Source organism: Thecamonas trahens, assembly GCF_000142905.1.
Source record: "Thecamonas trahens ATCC 50062 unplaced genomic scaffold supercont1.10, whole genome shotgun sequence".
In the NCBI taxonomy this organism is placed as follows: domain Eukaryota; order Apusomonadida; family Apusomonadidae; genus Thecamonas; species Thecamonas trahens.
The window spans coordinates 432,388-452,072 of NW_013657670.1; the positions used below are offsets into that span (position 1 = coordinate 432,388).

Consider the following 19,685-nt stretch of genomic DNA (forward strand, 5'->3'; position numbering starts at 1 on the left):
TGTGGCGATGAGGGGCTGGAAGTGATGGTGGAAGGGGGAGGGGGGAGTGATGGTGGTCATGGTGAGTATGATGATCCATGATCTTCGTCATGGTCATGGTCATAGTCATGGGTATGGTTCGGCCCGTCATGTGCCTGTCCGCCCTTGCCCCCCCCCCCTCACCCCCCACCCCTTGCAGCCACCTCTTTCCCTTACCGCCACCTCTCCCTTCACCAGCCACAGGATGGAGTACACAGCCAAGACACGGAAGCTGATGAAAGCGCTGCGTGCGTTCATGGACGAGCATGTGTACCCCAACGAGGCGGCCATGGCAGCCCAGCACGAGGAGGTCGGCCAGTGGGCCGTCCCGCCGCTCATGGAGGAGCTGAAGGAGAAGGCCAAGGCCGCCGGCCTGTGGAACCTGTTCCTGCCAGAGTCGGAGCTTGGAGCGGGCCTCTCCAATTTTGAGTATGCGCCGCTGTGTGAGATCATGGGCGAGGTCCTCTGGGCGCCTGAGATCTTCAACTGCGCCGCGCCCGACACCGGCAACGCCGAGGTTCTCGCCCGCTACGGCACGCCCGAGCAAAAGGCCACCTGGCTCGTCCCGCTGCTTGATGGCAGCATCCGATCGGCCTTTGCCATGACCGAGCCCGACGTTGCTTCGTCCGACGCCACCAACATCTCCACCTCGATTGTCCGTGACGGCGATGAGTACGTCGTTAATGGCCGCAAGTGGTGGACGTCGGGCGCGGGTGATCCGCGTTGCGCCTTCCTCATCGTCATGGGCAAGACTGATCCCAGCGCCCACAAGTACTTGCAGCAGTCGATGATCTTGGTCCCCATGGACGCATCAGGCCTCACCGTCCGCCGCCACCTCAAGGTCTTTGGCTACTCGGACGCCCCGCACGGGCACATGGAGATTGTGTTTGACAACGTGCGCGTTCCGGCCGCAAACATGCTCCTTGGCGAAGGCCGCGGCTTTGAGATTGCACAGGGCCGGCTCGGTCCCGGCCGCATCCATCATTGCATGCGCCTCATCGGGACCGCCGAGCGTGCGCTGCGGGTCATGGTTGACCGCGTCCAGCGCCGGGTGGCGTTTGGCAAACCGCTCGCCGCCCTCGCCTCCATCCAGATCGACATTGCCAAGTCGCGGTGCGAGATTGACGCCGCCCGCCTCCTTGTCCTCCACGCCGCGTACATGATGGACAAGTACGGCAACAAGAAGGCCCGCAAGGAGATTGCCATGATCAAGACCGTTGCCCCGCGCATGGCTCTCGACGTCATCGACCGCGCCATCCAGGCTCACGGCGCTGCCGGCGTCTCGCAGGACACCCCGCTCGCCTACCTCTGGGCCCAAGCGCGGACCCTGCGCATTGCCGATGGCCCCGATGAAGTCCACTGGCGAACGGTGGCCAAACTGGAGCTCCGCGGCGCCAGCAAGTCGTCCAAGCTCTAAGCTCTGGCGCTCTGCCGTGGCTCGACTCTCAGCCGCCAGCCACAAGTCACCAGCCGTGTGATTACCCACCGCACGATGGACAACTGCATGATCGATAGCCGCACGACGAGTAACACGTCCTCGTGTGGGAGTCGCCCCACGGTGCCAGCGGACTATGGCCAACAAACGGCGCCACCGAGGTTTGGCGGGGTGGAAGCGGAGAGAGACAGGCACGCCACCTCACGTAGCCGACGCCGCCGACCCCCAGCCACCCACGCAAGCACGAGACATGGAGCGGCAGGGAACACGACGAGTGATATGGAAGGCATTGTGTGTGGTGGTAGTGGCACTGGCACTGACGGGCAGGCCATGTGCAGGCCATCCGACCTTTGCTGTCATACATTGCGGTGCCGCAACGTCGCCGCACGCCAAGCTGACGGGCACCGAGCTGTGCACCCAGTTTGCGGTCCTTGCGGCCATGGCACTGGTGCTGGCTATTGCTGGGAGTGTGGGGCTGGTTCGGGTGTGGCGAGCTGGTCAGCGATACCGTGCTACCCGTATGCTCATCCTCATGTTCTGCACCCTCGAGTCGTCGGTGGCCTTTGTGGGCTGGTTCGCCTTCCCCTTTCAGAACATGATGTACACCGCACACATTCTGGAGAACTTGGTCATCATCACTGTCGCCCTCAATCTATGCATGTATGCCTTGACTATCTCGCGGCAAGAGTTTATGCTCCGATCGCTCGTCTTCCCCGCCTTTGGCGGCCTCTACATCATGGAGGGTGTCCTAGTCATCCTCATCTTTGGTTTTAACGACACCCGCTCCGCAGGCGCCGGCTGCGAGAGCCCCGTGTGGATGATCATGGTGAGCACTGGTGCCATCATGACCACCGTCTTTGTCATTGCCGGCGTCTACATCCAGGTCAAGCTCAGCTCGCTCGTCGCCCGAAACTCCATCTCGCGCGCCTACTACCGTGCCAAGAAGCGCAAGCTCTGGATCCTCATCATCATCTACGCCACCTGCGCATACCTCTCGCTCGCTTTTTACATTGTCCAGCTCGCCGTGGCGGCCGGCGACTCGTCAAACGAGCCGTGCTACACCTTTCACGCCTCGTCCGGCACCGCGCTGGTCGTCGAGCGCATCCTGGTCCACTCTATCACGTTCTACGTCCCCATTGCCGCCGTCATCTATCAGTTCTCGTCGGTCCGTGGCGAACTCGACGAGTCGACGACCGCGGCAACGGCAGCCATCGGCGCCTTTTCGCCGCTCAGGGGATCGTCCTGGTCGCGCGGCACGTCGCCTTACAGCGGCTACGCCTCGCTCGAGTCGTACAACTCGGCTGCAGCGTCGGGCTCGCTGCCGTCGTCGGCCGTACCAGGTGTCTACCGCATCCAGAGCTCCAAGGGCCTCCTCACTCCGCCGTTCTACAGCAACGACAAGCAGCCGCGTCCGAGCTCGCCGAGCACCGGCCTCGCCGGCCGCGGCATCCGGGTAGTCAGGAAGGAGTCAGCCGCCACACCTTGACCTTGCCGTCCATGCCCACGCTCGCCACCCGTGGCTGGACCGGCGCAGCAAGGACCCGGGTGACTACCGAGTCGTGCGCGGCCGCCTGCCTGCCGGAAAGCACCCCGGTTGCCGCCTGCCACACCCGCAGGCCGCCGTCGGCGTCGCCGGCCACTACGGTGGTGCCCCGCCCCGCCAGCACTGCGTTCGTTCGCAGCTGGTCCTCGCGCATGCCGCGCTCAGCGTAGCACATCGCAGCCTCGCCAGAGGCAGCCGCGTACGATCCGATGTGGCCCGAGAGAGTCCTCACCAGCAGCATTTGCCCGTCGACAGAGACGTCGAGCGAGGCCAGCCCGCCCTCCCCAAGCTCGTCGACCACCAAGCGGCCGGATCGAAGCTCCCAGCTGCACACGCTGCCATCAAGCGAGGCGGCGCGGATGACCGGCGCCGGCAGCGGATCCGGAGCGTGGCTCTCGTCAAAGACAATGTCAACAACCCGGTCGGTCGGCCCCTTGAGCACCTGCAGCGGGGTGCGGACGCCCGAGCGGACGTCATAGACAAGCACGCTGCTGAGCGATCCGGCGAACAAGACCGAACCCGGGCCGTTGAGGGCGACTCCCGCAGGCACACCCGGCAAGCGGTCCCATCGGCGGACAGGAGCGCCGGACTCGATGTCCCACACCGCGAGGGCCTTGTCGCCCGAACCTGCAGCAAACCGAGCGCCATCCGCAGTAAGAGCCAGCGCCTTGACGGCCTTTGCAGCATGTGGCAGAGCCGCAACATGGAGGCCATCGACCAGGTTACACAGATGTACCTCACCCGCCGAGTCTCCCGCGAGGAGGTATCGCCCCTGCGGTGCGTACGCTCCTGCTGTCAGCCCGACCGCACCCTCCTTGCCCTCCACCGCCACCGTCATCTCCAGCTCCAGGCACGAAGCCGGTTGGCTAGCCGCCGCCATGTCCCGGGTATTGGAGTTGGGTGCTGTCGACGTCAAATGTCACCGACGCCGTCTGTTGTGGGTTGTTTGTCGTCTGGGGCGTGGCCTGTCGCCTGTCGCCTGTGGCCTGTGGCCCGTGGCCCGTGGCGTGTCGTGTGCTGTGCTGGCAATGGCAATGACACGGCAGCGACAGGGCAGCGGAAGCGGAGGGGCAGACAGAAGCACTTGTCGCACGCAGAGAGTATGGGTGTGAAGAAGAGCAGTATGAAGGGGAGGGGGACGAGGAAGGGGGAGGGCAAGGGGAAGAGGAAGGGGAAGGGGAAGAGGGAGAGGAAGGGCAAGGGCAAGGGGTACAGCAAAGGGAACAAGGCCAGGTCATCGACGGCATCGACATCGGCGTCTGCATCAGCATCGGCGTCAGCATCAACATCGGCGTCTGCCTCGGTCCCGGACTCGGTCTCGGACTCGGTCTCAGACTCGGTCTCGTCGCCCGGGAGTCGCTACACAGCAGATGGTCTGGGTTCGGTGTCGGTGTCGGTGACGTCGGGCTTTGACACGCCGCCCACGTTGGTGGTCGGCCCGGTCATCGGCCTCGTCACCGCTACGTCGGCGCGAGTGCTGGTCGAGACTGATGCGGCGGCAGAGCTGGAGGTAGTCGCCACTCCGCACGCAGCCATTGACCGCAGTGCACGGAGCTTGGCTGCTCTGGAAGAGCCAGGCGAGGAGGTCTCGGCGCGGGTCGCCTGCTCGGGCCGCGCGCCGGTGGCAGTGACACTGCTCGAGCTCGAGCCGTCGACAATGTACAAGGTTCGGGTGGTTGTAGTGTCGGGCAATGGCGAGCTGGCGAACCCCGGCGCGGGACGCGGGTGGATCGCCACCTTTCCGCCCGACGACGAGGTCGACGCGGCGACAATCTCGGTCCTGGCGTTTTCGTGCGACAAGTTGACGATTGCCGACCACGACGCCATGTGGGAGCGGGTCGATGAGGCCTTTGACACCTCGCCGCTCTTTGCCGACATTATGATCCACCTCGGCGACCAGGTCTACGCCGACTCGGCGTTCAAGGCCGTGGCGGAGGAGGCGCACGAGCTGGTGGCGCGGATGAAGGACAAGCGGTCCGAGGGTGCGTGGTGGCGGCTGGAGGGCGCCGACAAGCTCGCCGAGCACTACCGCGACATATACCGGCGGACGTGGGGCAACGCAGTGACCCGGCGAGTCCTCGCCCGCTCCTCGCACATCATGGTGTGGGATGACCACGAGCTGGTCAACGACTGGTCGACCTTCTCCTCCCACCGGGATCCATCTTCGTTCGACTTTTGGGTCGGCTCTATCGCCCGCAAAGTCTTCTACGAGTACCAGCGCACGCTCTGGGATGCCCAGCTCGAGCACTTTGACGACCTGCGCTTCCCCGACGTGCACGCCGATGCATTTGCCCTCCGCTGGGGCACCCTCGGCATTGTCGTCCTCGACGTCCGCGGCGCGCGGTCATTCCACGCCCGCTCCAACGAGGACACCCGCGACAACCACGCCGCCATGCTCGGCGTGACCCAGTGGAACATGCTCGACGCTCTTCTCTCGGATGGCGAGTACGTGCCGTCGAAGCGCTCGCCCGAGGGCAAGGCGCTGGCTAGACTCCCGGTCTCACACTTTGGCAACGTTCGCTCGCTCATTGTTGTCTCCTCTATTCCGCTCGTCTACGCTGACAAGTGCATGTCGTGCTGCGTCTCGACGACCATGCCGTGGATCCGCGACAAGATGGGCTTTGCCCGCTTCCGCGATGAGCAGGCCGCCCTCGTCCGCCTCCTCCACGCCTGGCGCTACGACGAGGATGAACTCGAGCGCGATGTCATCGTCGTCTGCGGTGACATGCACGCCACTTGTCAGGGCGAAATCACCCACGACGACAAGCTCGTTGCTCGCCAGGTCGTCGCCTCACCCATTGCCAACAACCCGCCTACGGGCCTCAAGCTCCGCTGGAGCAAGTTTCTCTCGGCTGCCTCGGTCGTCCTCGAAGGCGGTGACTACCGCTACACCCGCACTGTTCCCTGGACAAACCGCCGCAACGTCATTCGCCTCCGTCTCAACTCGCCCACCGCAGCCAGCCACTCGGCCCGCCAGGCCATCAAGTCCAAGCGAGCCATCGCCAACGAGGCCAAGCGACTCTCGGTGAGCTCAGACGATTCTGATCGCGGCAGAGGCAAGAGGAAGGGCAAGAGGACGATTGGAAAGAGCAAGGGGAAGGGGAAGAAGAGCAAGAAGAAGAACAAGCGGGGAAAGCGCTCAGACCCGAACTCGGATTCGGACGCGGAAAACTCGCACCGTGGTTCGCCTGTATTCTCCATCGACACCTACTTTGTGGACACGCCGCTGCCGGATCCGATCTCACTCGATTCAGATATCGAAATGGTGGCTTCCGGCTGGCGCGATTCGACAGCTGTCTCCAGCTACGGCTACAGCTCGTATGCGAGCGAGTCGGCATTGTCGTAAAACATTGCAGGCCATGGCGTGCGTCACAACGAGCTCGACCACGAGTTAGACCACGAAGATTCTTCGGGTTTGGACTTGGGTGGCGACGCAGCTGTATGCCCTCGGCGGCGACGCTTGCGACGCGGATGAGGTGGGCCGGAGCGAGCGGGCGGCGGCGACGGATTCTTCAGGCGAAGCGGGCGCGGCGGCGGCAGGCTCGACGGCCCGGCGTGGCCATCTCCTGACGACGACGAGAAGAGCGTCGACGAGGCCGAGTCGGCGAACGAGTCGAGACCCGATGAATGGCTACCTTCCGAGAGCTGGCCATCGTGGGTGACCGACGCCGACCGCAGGTGGCCCGGCGGGTAGAGCGTGCTCACGACCACTTCCTCGCATTCCGACGAGGCGTACGAGTACGGCGGAGTTGACGATGGAAGGCCTGAGGGCCCAGCGTCGCGGGCGCGCGAGGACGAGGCACGAGCATGCAGCGAGGCGCGCGACGAGCGGCGGCGGCGGTGGCGGCGGCGGACCCGGGTGGTGCGGATGATGTTGCCCGACTCGTCGAGGCGCTCCGAGACTGAGACGACACGACCGCCGGCAAGGACTGCGGCATGATCCGGGTGGACCGGGACCGAGGCCGGCGCCTCGGGTGCGAGGACTACTTCGGAAGGCGGGTTCGGATCGGAGAGGACCGAGTCGGTGACAAACGAGTAGAAGCGGGTGGCGTAGAGATTGGGCGGGACGGCCGAAATGGAAGTCCTGTCGAAGCGGAACGACTTGTACTTGTGCTCGAGCGTCTTCTTCACGTTGTACTTTTGCAGAAAGTCGATGATGCCCAGAAAGTAGAGCTCTGAGAGCGGTGCGTCACTGGCATCGGTCGACTGCAGACCGCCCAGCTCTGCGGTGAAGACCGAGGAAAAGACCGATCCCGGGACGCCAGAGGCGACCGACGGCTGGTGGGTGAGCGAGGGCAGGTCCGAAGTCGAGAGCGGCGAAACGAGGACGGGGCGCTTGTAGAGGGCGGTTTTGGCGGCGCGGCGCGCCTTGCGCTTGAGACCAGCGCGGCGGATGGCGTCGCGATCGGCGAGCGCGGGGGCTGTTGGCGTCACACGCTTCAGCAGCGTCGCGCGGAGCCGGGCCGAGTTGGAAATGTTGAGGTCGTGGACGCCGAGAAGGAGCGAGTAGTCCATGACGTTGATCGAGGCGAGGAACTCGACGTCACGACGAACCTGAGCCTTGAACAGGTTGGCCTTGGCCGGGCCGAGCCGGATCTTCTTGCCCAGCGCCACAAAGTCAAGGTCCTTCAGCACCGCCGACGCCCGCTCGGACGGCGGCAGCGCCATGACCGCGGGCCCGACAGACCGCCCATGGGTCGAGCCCTTGAGATCATAGCGGGCGTGGACGTCGAGCCATGACGGAAAGACGTTGGTCATGATGACAAAGTATACCTTGGGCCCCTTGCGCGGTTGCAGCCGATGCAGGCCGCAGAACTTGGAGAGAAGCGTGTTGGGGTTGGAGTACATGTAGTGATAGTACCGGTAGAGGATGGAGCGCAGAAACTTGGCCTCGGCGTGAGTGATGGTCTTGATGACAAACCGCAGGTCGTTAGAAAAGTAGAAGCTTGCGCCCGACTTGCCCGGCGAGGCCATAGTCGTCAGCGCGTTCTCGCGAGTCAGCGAGAGCAGGTACTCGTCCTCGTTGAGAAAGATCGAGCGGATGGCCTTGAACGTCCGCGGCGCATAGTCCTGGAACTTAAAGTCGGAGTGCTTGTGCGCGGGCGTCTTGGGCGTGCCGTCCGAGAGGAACTTCCACCGCAGAACCTCTGTCGAGTCGGCTGGAGTAAGGATGGTGTCGGCCTCTAGCTCGCGGGTCTGCGAGACCACCGTCCGAATGCCCAGAATCATGATCACTAGCTCATGACTCGGATCGCCTTCTTCCACCCGCCATCCCGATCTCCGTCTGCTCTCTGACGCGCCTGCATCGTCCACTCCTGCCGCACCATCGTCCACTCCTGCCGCATCATCGCCCACTCCTGCCGCATCATCGCCCACTCCTGCCACACCATCGCCCAGCTCCAGCTCGTCCACTTCGCCTATGCCATCCCCGCCTCCTCTGCCGTGCCGTGCTCGGCTGCGTCGTCTGGTCCGCCTGCTCTGCCGTGCCGTGCTCGGCTGCGTCGTCTGGTCCGCCTGCTCGTCCCTCTCGGCCTGTCGGTTCACCCCGACGATCTTCCGCCATGGGAGAGGGGCAGGGGAGGGGAGGGGGGAGGGGGAGAGCGAGGTGAGAGGGGCAGGGGAGGGGAGGGGGGAGGGGGAGAGCGAGGTGAGAGAGGATAGGCGCGGGGTGCGGGCGGTGAGGAACGGTCATGGGTCTCCGTTGAGCACCTTGGCTGACTTGAGGTGTTCCTGCTAACGTATCACTGACGAAAAAATGGCGTGGTGGGGCAGAGCGTAGAAGAGGGGGAGTGAAGGGGGGGATATCGCAACTGGATGTGGGAAGATGTGATACGTGGATGACGATGTACATCTGGGGAGTTGCACGGGTTTGTGGCTGTGTTGTTTCTGGGGAATGCTGGCCCGTCATGGTCATTGCAGCGTGTTTTCATCACACTGTGCTTGAGACGTGGGATCATCAAAAACGGTTGCCCGACTCTCGCGCACACCCTCGCAGACGTGGAGCCTCCACTTGGTTCTCTACAAAACATGAAGCAAAGACGATCGCTACGACACGAGAGGTTTATCGTGCCCCACTCGACTTTCGCGAGATAGAGGCGAGGCGGCGCGGAGAGGCAGTCTTGCTCTCGCGGCGGCTAGAGATGCTTGTGCGCCGCGGGTTGGACATGACGCGGCGGGACGGCGGGGATTTCGCCATTGAGTCCGGGTCCTCGACGATGGCGGGGTGGGAGGCAGTCATGCCCGGCTCACGCGATCGCGTGTTTGAATAAGAGTTGGAGAGCGACGATGCATTCGATGCCGACGATGATGACGGCGATGACGGCATCGGCGACGAGCCCGACCGCGAGGATTGCCCTCCAGAGTCAAGAAGTGCGACCGAGGCGCGCGCTTCGGGTTTGGATGGCCTGGCGGACTCGAGCAAGCGGTCGGAAAAGGCGGCGGCAGCCGACTCGGTTCCCGGGATTATGCCGACGCGCGCAAGTGCCATCCGGCGCTTCTTGCGGACGACAACGAGGACGATAAAGACGACGGCCAAAAGGAAGAAAAGGAGAGCCACAGACGAAACAAGCATGGTGCTATGCTTCGAGAAGACAGGGGCAGGCGACTGTGCCGCGCCGGCAGTAGAGAGCGCACCATCTGGCGAGGTGGTGGCGTCGGACGTCGGCGGCGGCGGCGGCGGCGACGACGGTGGTGGCGGCGGCGATGGCGGCGGCGATGGCGGCGGCGGCGGCGGTGGCGGCGGCTGCAGTGTGAGAACATGCAGGTATCCGTCAAAAGACGTCGCTTCCCGAGTCGCGACAGCAATTCGCGAGTCCGGCAGGACCGCCAGGTGCGGCTCGAGGCCGGTGTTGGTCGCCATGCCGGTGGGAGTGAAGGTGGCGCAGTTGGTGACGTCCACGTTGCAGGCGAGGATCGAAGTCCGCCCATCGACGGACGACTCGGCAGCGACAAGGAGGCGCGGAGGCGAGGCGTTGGCATCGATGGCAATGGCACCCCATACGCCAAAGCCGGATACACCCGACTCGGCCGTCATGTCGGTCTCAATGCATCCGGTGCCTGAGGTATCGCACCGGAGGATGTAGTAGTGCTCGTCCGTGCCGGTAAAGCCGAGGAGAATGTTGGGGTTGGTAGGATCAATCACCAGGCTCAGCCGTTTGTCCATACTGGCCGCCGTTGTCGAGAGCGACGCCGAGCTGCACGCCTCACCGTCCGGATTGCAGATATGCAGCAGCGGCACCGTCGATGCCACACTTGCCACGTACGCCTTTGTATTGTCGGCGTTGAGTGCAATCGTGACCATCGACGACTGTGAGCTCGCCTCGAGCTGGCTCGACTGGGTCCATCCGGACAGGCTCTCATCGGCGGTGAGGATGTACGGCCTGTTACCGGCAAGAGCCACAAACGTCACCTTACCTGTCGCCGAGTTGTAGGTAGTGAAGCTCTGTGCGTACGAGTCATCAAATTGCCCAGGCTTTCTCGAAAAGGTGAGCCCTGCGCCATCGTGCCCAGTTGTGTACCACGAGTCGAGGTAGTCGTACAAGCCTTTGGCTCCGACAGCCAGACGGCCATCGGCAAAGACGGCCAACGATGGCACGACGGCTTCCGAGAAAGCAGCGACAACGTTGGTGCAGGCATCGGCCGCAGAAGCACAAAACCAAAGATTGATCTCACCCGAGTTTGTCGTCGAGGCCACAATCAGTTCCGATGATCCAGGCGCAGTGCTCACAGCCACAAACGGAGTTTTGCCTGCGCTCCCGCTGGTCGACGCGAGGTCGGCCAGGCGAGCCGTAGTCGACGTCATCTGCAAGCCACATGCAGGACAGGAGACAACAAAGAGGACCACTACTACAGCATATAATACACGCATACCACCAATAGTCCGAGTAAAGTGTCTCCCAAACGTGCTGTCTTTGTCGGCCCCCCGACCCGGCCTGCTCGCAGTCCCCCTCATGTGGCTGTTTTTGGGGATGGCGCCTCAACTCGCACAAATTTGCCTAAGTTGAAGTCAATGGTTGAACCACATTGGAAGGGGGGAAAGGCGGTGCATGCATGGCATGGTGCGAGGGTGTACTGGTCCGTTGTGATCATTTGAGGGGGTTTACACAACATACAGCTACGATGTGGCATGTGCATGCTTGCTATGTTGTTTGTACTCTCATGTGTGACATTTAGTGTCTGTGGTGGGCTGTGGGAATGTTGTGTACATGCGCGCCGGTGTTTGCTTTGCCGCTTGTGCGCAGCGACTCCTGCCGGACTGGCGCACCAGCGTCCTGCACCACTCCCGCGCCCACGGCCAAAGCCACGCCCACCTCTCAACCCCATACCGCACTTGAGGAAGCCTGGGTAGAGAAACGTATCAACTCGTGGACTATGTGGTCTACCACGATGATGCGGTTGGCAGTGGTGGCTGTGGCGGCTGTGGCTGTGGTGATGGTGGCTCTGGCGCCAGTGGCGGTGGCCGTGTGTAACAAGCCCAATTACAAGCCGGTCACGCCCGTGAATGCCGGGACCGCCAGCGCAGCGGTGATTGTGGGCGCCATGGCAGCGCTCAATGGCGATGCCGAGCTGGATGTGGTGGTGGCAGGCGGCGGAGTCGGAGGTCCGTACGCGGTCGAGGCCATGTTTGCGGCTGCCGATCTGACGCTGACCAGCGGAGGGACCATCGGCTCGGTCGCCAATCTTTCGCTGGCGTTGGTGGCGGCGGACTTGCTAGCGTCGTCATCGGCGGATGATGTTGTGGTGGTGACCGACGCGGGGCATGCGGTAGTGCTGGAGAATAGCGATGGGACCGGCGGCGCCTTTGTGCAGCACGCTAGTCATGCGGCCGCAGAGGAAGGCCAGACGGATCTGGTGGGCGTGGCCAGCGGCGATTTCGTGGGTAACGGTCGCGAGCAGTTGCTGGTGTGCTTCTCGGGGGGATTGTCATCAACTATGACGGTGCTAGTTCCCGACTCTGCGGCAGCATCTCGGCTTGTCGGCCACGTGGTCGACCCGACTGGCAACCTTGTGCAGGCATGTGGCGCTGGCGATGTCAATGGCGATGGTATGACGGACGTAGTGGTCCTGTTGCCATCCCGCGACATCCGGGTCTGGCCGTCTATTGGCGGCGGGGAGTTTGAGGCAAGCATTTTTCAAGCCGCGGCTCCCTCCTTTGGCGGCTCTGTACAGGTGACTGTGTGCGACTTTGAAGGCGACGGCTTTGCTGACGTCCTGATCAGCAAGTACAACCAAGCTTCTATATTTAGCAACATTGGCGGCCGCTTGGCAGACACGCGAGTGTCGTCCGTCCACGGCTTGCTCTCGAGTCTATCCGAGGTGGCTGTTGGCGACATCAACGCAGACGGATCGCTGGACGTGCTGATGGTGACGACAAGCGAAGTGTATGTGGCGCCCAACTCGGGTCTGGGCTCGTTTGGCCAGGGCGAGCACCTGGTCATGAGCGTGGCGTCCGGCTTGCTGCTACGTGCCCGGATTGGACGCGATGCGACGAGGGTATATCTTGCGTCGGGCGCCGCCATCAAGGCCGTACCGATCGGGCAGGTCTCAGCCGGCATCGCGCCGTGGGGAGAGCGAATTAGCCTCAGTGATCTGCCGTCGACGTCTGGATCGGCGGCACCGATGACTGTGGAGGTGGCCGATGTGAACAGGGATGGTATCAACGACGCCGTGACGGGCAACGCTGCTGGTGTGCAGGTTTATCTTGGGCGTGGAAGTGCCAGCTTTGTGTTGAGCCAAGTGGTACGGTCCAGCTTTCCCGTTGCTCTGCAGGTCGTTGATGTGACTGGGGATGGGTACGCGGACATCCTTGTCAGGGTCACATCACTGGTTGAGCTGTATATCAACGATGGCCAAGGTCGGTTCCCATCTTCGTTCCGCTCGCTTCCCTGCCCAAACGTCCAAGCCATGTTCAGCTTTGACGTGGACGGCAACGGGATTAGCGACGTTGTGTGTGTTGCAACGCAGCAGGTTACTTGGTTGGAATCTCGTCCAGGCTTTGGCCCAGTCACGACGCCTTCTGCGCTGCTCACGTTCCCATCCACCATGGGTGCTCAGGGTATGCGGGCTCGCGACTTGAACGGCGACGGCTGGGCAGATATTGTTGGAAGGAGCGCGGGGTCGCTTGTTGTTGCGCTGGCGACTGGGCCGGGCGAGTTTGGGGCACCGACAACGCTGTCTTCCACGTCTGCATGTGCCCAAGCGATGGAGGTGCTGCACATCAACCAACTTGTGGACAACCATTTAGACATGATTTGTGTCAGCTCCAGTGCCACTGATCTGGTGTACTTTCTGGGTGATGGAGCTGGAGGCATGGTGTACGGCGGGAATATCGGGACGGCAACGCTGAGCAAGTTCACCATTCAATGGTCGCTGGCTGCGGACATGGATGGAGACGGGCTGGCTGATTTTGCAGTTTTGGATAGGGATGTTGGGGCGACGGCATGCAAGCTCTGGCGGGTTCTGTTTGATGGTCTTGGTGGTTTCACCATCGACATGTTAAGTCATACTTACATCCACGGCGCTTTCGCCGGCGACGTCACCAACGACGGCATCAGTGATATGATGCTTGTTCTGGGGCCCACTCCTGCCAACGGCGGGACGAGTGCCACTTACAGCGGCTCGTGGTATGTGCTTGCTGGCCAGGCAGCAGTCAAGATGACCAACCCACGACTGGTTACCGTCCCTGTCTCGACAAACCCCATTTCAATCGCGCCGACGCTGGGCGGTTTGACGGCGGGGCCGACTTGTTGGGCGGCTGTGGTCGAGATTTCGGCTGTGGTGCATGGGTGCACTCGGATTGGCGGGCAGTACGTCGAGAAGGAGCAAGAGCTGATCATCCGCCCGGCGGGCGGAGGTAGCACAGCCACCATCGACTGTGGCGGCGGCGGCGGCGGCGCGCTGCTGGAGAACTACGGACGGACGTTGCTGAGCAAGATGAGCGTGTTTGGGACGACGGTCGGCACTCGGGAACGAGTGCAGCCGGCGTGGTGACAGCCGGCGAGAGTCGGCTCATGCTGCGCGATGTGGTTGTCGCCAACTGCTCTTCGATGACCTCAAGCGGGGTCCAGAGTCTCTCGGGGCTCGGCGGCGCGATCTCAGTCCGCGACGCAGCGATTCTACAGACGCTTGACACTCGCTTGGAGGGCAACACGGCGCGCGTCGCGGGTGGCGCGGTGGCGGTGACTGGCAACACCGCCGAGGCGTGGCTCATCCGGACGACGCTGACTCGCAATGTGGCGTCAGGCTCGTTTGAGATCCAGGGCGGTGGCGGCGCCATCGCGCTTCTCGGCATGTCGGGGCAGATGACGCTGTCCGAGAGTGTAATGAGCAACAACGTTGCTGTTGCGAGTGGCGGCGGAGCGTTTGCGATGCCCTCGACGCGCGAGTCGGACGACGACCCGCTGCCACAGATCGAGATTGTGGCGTCGACGGTGTCGGGCAATACGGCCGGCGCCGGCGGGTGCCTGGCGTGTCTCGGATGTTCGCCAGGCACGATGGTGCTCGGCAGCGGTGCGGTGGTGACCGAGTGCCGGGCGGCGTTTGGCGGATGCGTGTCTACGGTTGATGCTGTGAGCTACGTGATGCCGGTGGCCGACGCGAGCGTGGCTCGCTCAGCGTCTGCAGGCATGCTGCGAGGCGTGGCGCTGCCCCCGCCCCCGCCGCCAGGAGCGTACGCAGTGCTGACGTCCAAGACCGGCGCGCAGATTGGGCGATGCTCGGCTGACTACGGCGGACTCTCGTTTGCGTGTGGGGCGGGTATTGAGCTGACCGCGGCGAGCGTGGCAGGCGGCAACGTGGCTGGCGTTGGCGGCGGCCTGCAGTTCACGTGTCCGCTTGAGAGCGGCGCGGCGCCTCCGCTGGCATCGAGCTACACGTGGTTGGCGCTGCCAGCAAGCGTGGCAGCTGATCCAGCGAGCGTGGCAAGTGTTGGAGGCAACGGGTATGGACTGCTTCGCGCCACGCCGCCGGTGCGAATGGCACAAGAGGTCGCGAGTGGTAGGCTCACTTCTGGAGTGCCGGCGACGGCAGGCGAGTTTGTCATGTTGGATGCGCTCGGCAACCGGGTGAAGGACGACTCGATTGCGGGCAGTGTGGCGGCGGCGAGTGCGAGCTCTGCACTGGTCCAGGGCTTTGAGCTCGGGATCAAGCCGAGCGTGGCGGGTACACTCTCGGTCCGCGGCATGGTGGTCTCTGTGGCTACTGCCGCGGTGGCGGCCGGCCCGACACCGGTGACACTCGAGCTCAAGCCGGACGTGTTGTATGATGGCGTGACGACGTTGTCGGTGGACATCGAGGTCGGCAGCTGCCCGATCGGGTTCGGCGCGCTGGTGAGCGAAGAGGATGGCATACTGCGGTGCGGCAAGTGTGGCGAGGGCACGTTCTCGAACGACGAGTCGACCGCGCCGTGCGATGTTATTCCGGCGTGCCCGAAGAATTCGGTTCGTGTGGATGTGGCGGCCAACTCGACGACAGGAGGGGTGGTAACTGGCGAGGCGCTACCGTGTCTCTGCCTACCCGGTTACTGGCGGCCGGACAATGTGTCGTTTGCCGAGCCGTGCATCGAGTGCCCGCCGGGCGGGGTGTGCCGTGGCGGACACGAGGCGCCGATTGCGGCAAGCGACTTCTTTCCGATCCGGCCAGGCTCGACCAACTTTGTGCGGTGTCTGCGGCCGGAGGTGTGCGTGGGCAACGGTTTGTGCTCGACTGGCTCGACAGGGTACATGTGTTCGGCATGCGCCGAGACATACTACACCGGGCCGACGGGCGAGTGCCTGGCGTGCCCGGGTGGAAGTGATTATGCGTTCTCGGGCGTGGCCTTTGTGCTCTTGTCGGTCTCTGTTCTCATCGGCGTAGTCATTGCGCTCAAGATGAACGCCAACGTGACTGGGCTGCGTGTGCGGATGCTGCCAGCGACGCTCGCGATGACGCTTGTGGCCTTCCAGGTTGTGGGCGTGTTTTCGGAGGCTTCGTTTGCGTGGACTCGTGCGTCGCAGCAGGTGCTCTCCGTCTTTGCGTTCTCCAACGTGGACACGACAGTGTTTGCCACCGAGTGCGAAGTCAGGAGCTGGCATGCGCGGTATCTGACGACGCTGGGCATTTTCGCGACGTTTTTGCTCGCACCGACGGTGGTGGTTGTGATGATCAAGGCGACGGTGGGCGATCTGTACGCGCGGTTTGTAACGCTCAACAACATGAGCTACTCGGCGGCGGTCCAGTCTGTGCTCAACACGCTTGCACCGCTGGTGTACATTCCTGTTGCGCGCAACGCGCTCATGCTCTTTGACTGCATCGAGCTGCCGTCGGGCGACGTGGTGCTTGACGCGGATCCGGGTGTGGCGTGTTTGGACGCGGCGTGGTGGTCGTCGCTGCCGTTTGGCGTGGCCTTTGTCATCGTCTTTGTGTTTGGCTTTCCGTTTTTGGGATGGGTGTGGCTGTATCTCTCGTCGTACCAGCTGCGAGAGAACTCGACGTACCTCCGGCTGGGGACATTATATCGTCTCTACCGGCTGCCGTACTACTGGGTCGGCATCGCCGAGCTGTGCCGGCGGCTGATCCTGGTCATTGTCACGCTGTTTTTCTCGTCTCTCCCGCTTGGGCAGTTTGCGCTGCTTGTGGTGGTCTTTGTGGGCTCGCTCGGCTTTGTGGCCTCGAACCGGCCGTTTTACTTTCCGCTGTACGATGAGACCGAGGTGCGCATTTCTGCAGCGCTCCTCTCGCTGCTTTTTATGGGCATGGCGTCTTACGCGGAGCGGTCGACGAGCGGCGGCTCGGAGACGTTTCTTTACGTGGGCACCCTCATCTGCCTCGGCGTCCTTGTTGCCGTCTGTGCCAACGCTGTCATCCGCGACATCAGCCAGATCTACCGCGAGCGCTCGTCGAGTTCGACGTACACCACTTCGTCTGTGCGGCTTGATAGGCTGCTGGAGATGGTGGACAAGGAAGCTGTGGATACAGACCCAAAGGCGCTCCAGGATCGCCTCGTGGCGCGGCTGAAGTCGGTGCCCGGAACCAGCAGCGGTGCGTTTGTGCCTGCTGTGCCTGCTGCGGGGCAAGACTCAGGCTCGGGATTGGGCCTAGCCTCGGTCCACGGGCATTCGGGATCTTCATCAACCTCGTCACTTGGATCCGAGTACGTGTAGCGATGCAGCCCATTTATGAAAAGAAGAGAATGATGGAGGTGGGCGGTTTGGTTGGGGGGGGGGGGGGTCAGCCGTCAATCGGCCGGGCGGCCGGTGGGCGTGTCAATGTCGGTTGGTGGGTGTTGAGCGGCTCGAGCGAGTACACGTAACTCGCAGGCATGAACACGGGCGATCTGATCCAGGCGTGCGTCAAGAGCCCCTACGGCCTGACGGGCCTCTCTGCAGAAGGTACGCCGCCAAGTACAGCAGTTGCCCACAGTGGTCTGCTACAACAGGCCAGTCCGTTGCATTGCCGCGGGAGCGGTGCTACGAGCCAAAAAACGGCCGCCAGCCGTTGGCGAGGTCGATCGGGCGGCAGGCAGGCTGAAGGAGAGCGGGGGAAGGCATGTCTGGAGGAGCAAGACAGGGTGGGAGAGAGAGGAGAGGAGAAGGAGAAGAATTGCGAGACTCACGAGAGGGCGAGGTGTCTGTCTGGGCGGGTGGGGCAGAGATGGGCGCTGTGTGGCGTGGGATTGGGCAGTTTGTGGCTGGTGGCATGGCGCAAGGCAAGGGCGTGGTCGTCCCCGGTCTAGGCCAGTTTACCTTTTCTGCGGCGAGCACGGATCTGGGCAATAGCGTGAAGCATCGGGCGGCGCCTGCATTTTACCTCAACGAGCGGTTTGCAAGGACGCATGGGGTGCGGAGCAAGAAGGCTCATCCAACCTCGCGCATTCCGCAGGTCTCGCTCAATCTGGCGGCGGTGGCCCGGCGGACGGGCAGCTCGCGCGAGGCCGTGTCGGCTGTCCTCAAAGACGTGCTGGTTGCTGTTGCCGATGCCATCCATGTCCGCAAGCCAGTCACGCTCGACGTGGGCGTGGGCCGGCTGCTGTTCCGCGGCGGGTCGGCGGTGATGAAGTGGAGCCCGCAGGTTGTGGAGCAGTGCCGGGCGCTGGGCAAGCGGGCAACGACCAAGGCGCGACCGATGACTGCATCTGCAGCGCTGGCCCGGAGCCGGAGCCGGGGCTCGCGTGCCGGAGCGTCGATCCGGACCGGCTCGTCGCGACCGGCGTCTGCGCAGAGCTCGCCGCGGGGAGGCGGTGCGCCGCCGCAGAGCGTGCGGTTCGACGGCAGCGCCGGCAGGCGGCGGCCGAGCTCGAGCGCGAGCTCACAGGGAGGGTCGTCGATGTTTGAGGCGCAGGCGCCGCCGGTCCGGCCGATGTCCGGCACGGTCCGGCCGCCGGTGGAGGCGACCGACGCCAACGACCCGGGCGGCGTGCTTCTCGACCGGCCGCCTGCCGAGGGGACGTGGGTGGCCGGGACGTCGGTGGCACCTGCGAGCCTGGCCAAGACCCGGCGGCGGACTATCGAGCAGGGCGAGGGTGACGACGAAGTGTACGACTACGACCGCGTGGAAGAGGCGCGGCGCAACTACCGTGAGGCGCTGGCGGCCAAGCGGGTGGTGCAGATGAAGGAGGACGCGATGGACGAACACATCCGGGCAACGCTGGCGGCGGACGCGGCCGAGGCGGCAGCCAAGGACGCGGCCGAGGCTGCGGAGCGGCGGGCGGAGGAGGAGCGGATCCGCAAGCTCAACCAGCAGATGGCGGCCGAGCGGGCGCGGACGCGCGAGCTGATGCGGCAGTCGGAGCGGGCGTTTGAGGAGAAGCCGATCTTTGGCGACCGGCCTGCGACGCCGCCGCCGGCCATGAAGGCCAACGAGTATTCGCTCCTGCTCGAGGAGCAGATCAACTACCGCAACGCTCGCAAGCGCCAGGCCATCGAGGAAGAGATGGCGTACGCGGCAGTGACGCAGACCATCGTCGACTCGGAGCTCGACCGCGCTGACGAGGAGTACGAGGCCGAGCTTGCCCGCAAGAAGGCCGCGACTGCGGCGACGCTCAAGATGCAGATGGAGCTTACCCAAAAGGCGCGACTGGAGGAGGCGCGCGCGAACGCGCTTGCCCCGGCGCTCTGCATCATCCCCATGAAGGAGTCGGAGACCAAGGCGGCGCAGCAGGCCTCGACCCGCAAGCTCTTCACTGACCAGATGGCGCTAATTGCGCAGCGCAAGGCAGCCAAGGCTGCACAAGACGCGCGCGATACCGAGAATGAGCGCCAGCAGCTCGCCAAGCTCTCCACCGAGCGCTTTGCCTCCACAATGGCCGACCACGAGCGCCGCATGGCCAAGCGCCGCCAGCTCGAGGAGACCTGGAAGATTCAGATCGATCAGAAGAAGGCGCTGGCCGCCGAGGAGGGCACAGACATTCCGCGAAACACCTCACTTCCGCTCAAGCGTCGCCCCATGCGCCGCTCCGGCCGCAAGAATGTGGTCCAGCGCCGCTACAGGCTGCAGACTGGTCTCGGGTTTTAGCCGTAAAGGCTTTCAGAAAACTCACACACTCTCTTGTCTGTGTGATCAAGGCCGAGCGATTCAAGAAATAAAATCGTTTCCACAGGTAGTCAACGGGGGTTCGCAGTGACATGCGGTTGTGACAGGTTGCGAGCTGTGCTTCGCAATGTCAACCAATGTGGGCATCGTTCCGCAGTGGCTGGTTTCACCACCTCTCGCCGC

General features: G+C 63.6%; 7 protein-coding genes across 7 annotated transcripts; 5 read left to right on the plus strand and 2 right to left on the minus strand.

The window, feature by feature from the left end:
- Positions 1 to 222: 222 nt before the first annotated feature.
- On the plus strand, positions 223 to 1,469 carry AMSG_02858 (acyl-CoA dehydrogenase; the record flags this gene model as incomplete). Its single annotated transcript, XM_013905243.1, has 1 exon — positions 223 to 1,469. A coding segment is annotated over one exon (1,213 nt), but the record flags the coding sequence as incomplete, so codon positions are not given.
- A 423-nt stretch (positions 1,470 to 1,892) lies between these two features.
- On the plus strand, positions 1,893 to 2,939 carry AMSG_02859 (uncharacterized protein; the record flags this gene model as incomplete). Its single annotated transcript, XM_013905244.1, has 1 exon — positions 1,893 to 2,939. The coding sequence occupies one exon, from the start codon at positions 1,893 to 1,895 to the stop codon at positions 2,937 to 2,939; it is 1,047 nt and encodes a 348-aa protein (XP_013760698.1).
- Positions 2,940 to 3,002: 63 nt separating this feature from the next.
- Positions 3,003 to 3,876, minus strand: AMSG_02860 (Wd-repeat protein; the record flags this gene model as incomplete). Its single annotated transcript, XM_013905245.1, has 2 exons — positions 3,003 to 3,024; positions 3,062 to 3,876. The coding sequence occupies 2 exons, from the start codon at positions 3,874 to 3,876 to the stop codon at positions 3,003 to 3,005; spliced, it is 837 nt and encodes a 278-aa protein (XP_013760699.1).
- Positions 3,877 to 4,098: 222 nt separating this feature from the next.
- Positions 4,099 to 6,342, plus strand: AMSG_02861 (uncharacterized protein; the record flags this gene model as incomplete). The annotated part of the gene is made up of 2 exons (XM_013905246.1): positions 4,099 to 4,117; positions 4,217 to 6,342. The coding sequence occupies 2 exons, from the start codon at positions 4,099 to 4,101 to the stop codon at positions 6,340 to 6,342; spliced, it is 2,145 nt and encodes a 714-aa protein (XP_013760700.1).
- AMSG_02862 (phosphatidylinositol phosphate kinase PIPK5) lies at positions 6,148 to 8,371 on the minus strand. Its single transcript, XM_013905247.1, has one exon. It carries the CDS (start codon positions 8,223 to 8,225, stop codon positions 6,366 to 6,368), a length of 1,860 nt encoding a protein of 619 aa, XP_013760701.1. The 5' UTR covers positions 8,226 to 8,371; the 3' UTR covers positions 6,148 to 6,365.
- Positions 8,372 to 11,426: 3,055 nt separating this feature from the next.
- Positions 11,427 to 17,171, plus strand: AMSG_02864 (uncharacterized protein; the record flags this gene model as incomplete). The annotated part of the gene is made up of 2 exons (XM_013905248.1): positions 11,427 to 13,915; positions 13,969 to 17,171. 2 exons carry the CDS (start codon positions 11,427 to 11,429, stop codon positions 17,132 to 17,134), a joined length of 5,655 nt encoding a protein of 1,884 aa, XP_013760702.1. The 3' UTR covers positions 17,135 to 17,171.
- A 121-nt stretch (positions 17,172 to 17,292) lies between these two features.
- On the plus strand, positions 17,293 to 19,572 carry AMSG_02865 (uncharacterized protein; the record flags this gene model as incomplete). Its single annotated transcript, XM_013905249.1, has 2 exons — positions 17,293 to 17,362; positions 17,623 to 19,572. The coding sequence occupies 2 exons, from the start codon at positions 17,293 to 17,295 to the stop codon at positions 19,482 to 19,484; spliced, it is 1,932 nt and encodes a 643-aa protein (XP_013760703.1). The 3' UTR covers positions 19,485 to 19,572.
- Between the last annotated feature and the right edge of the window lie 113 nt (positions 19,573 to 19,685).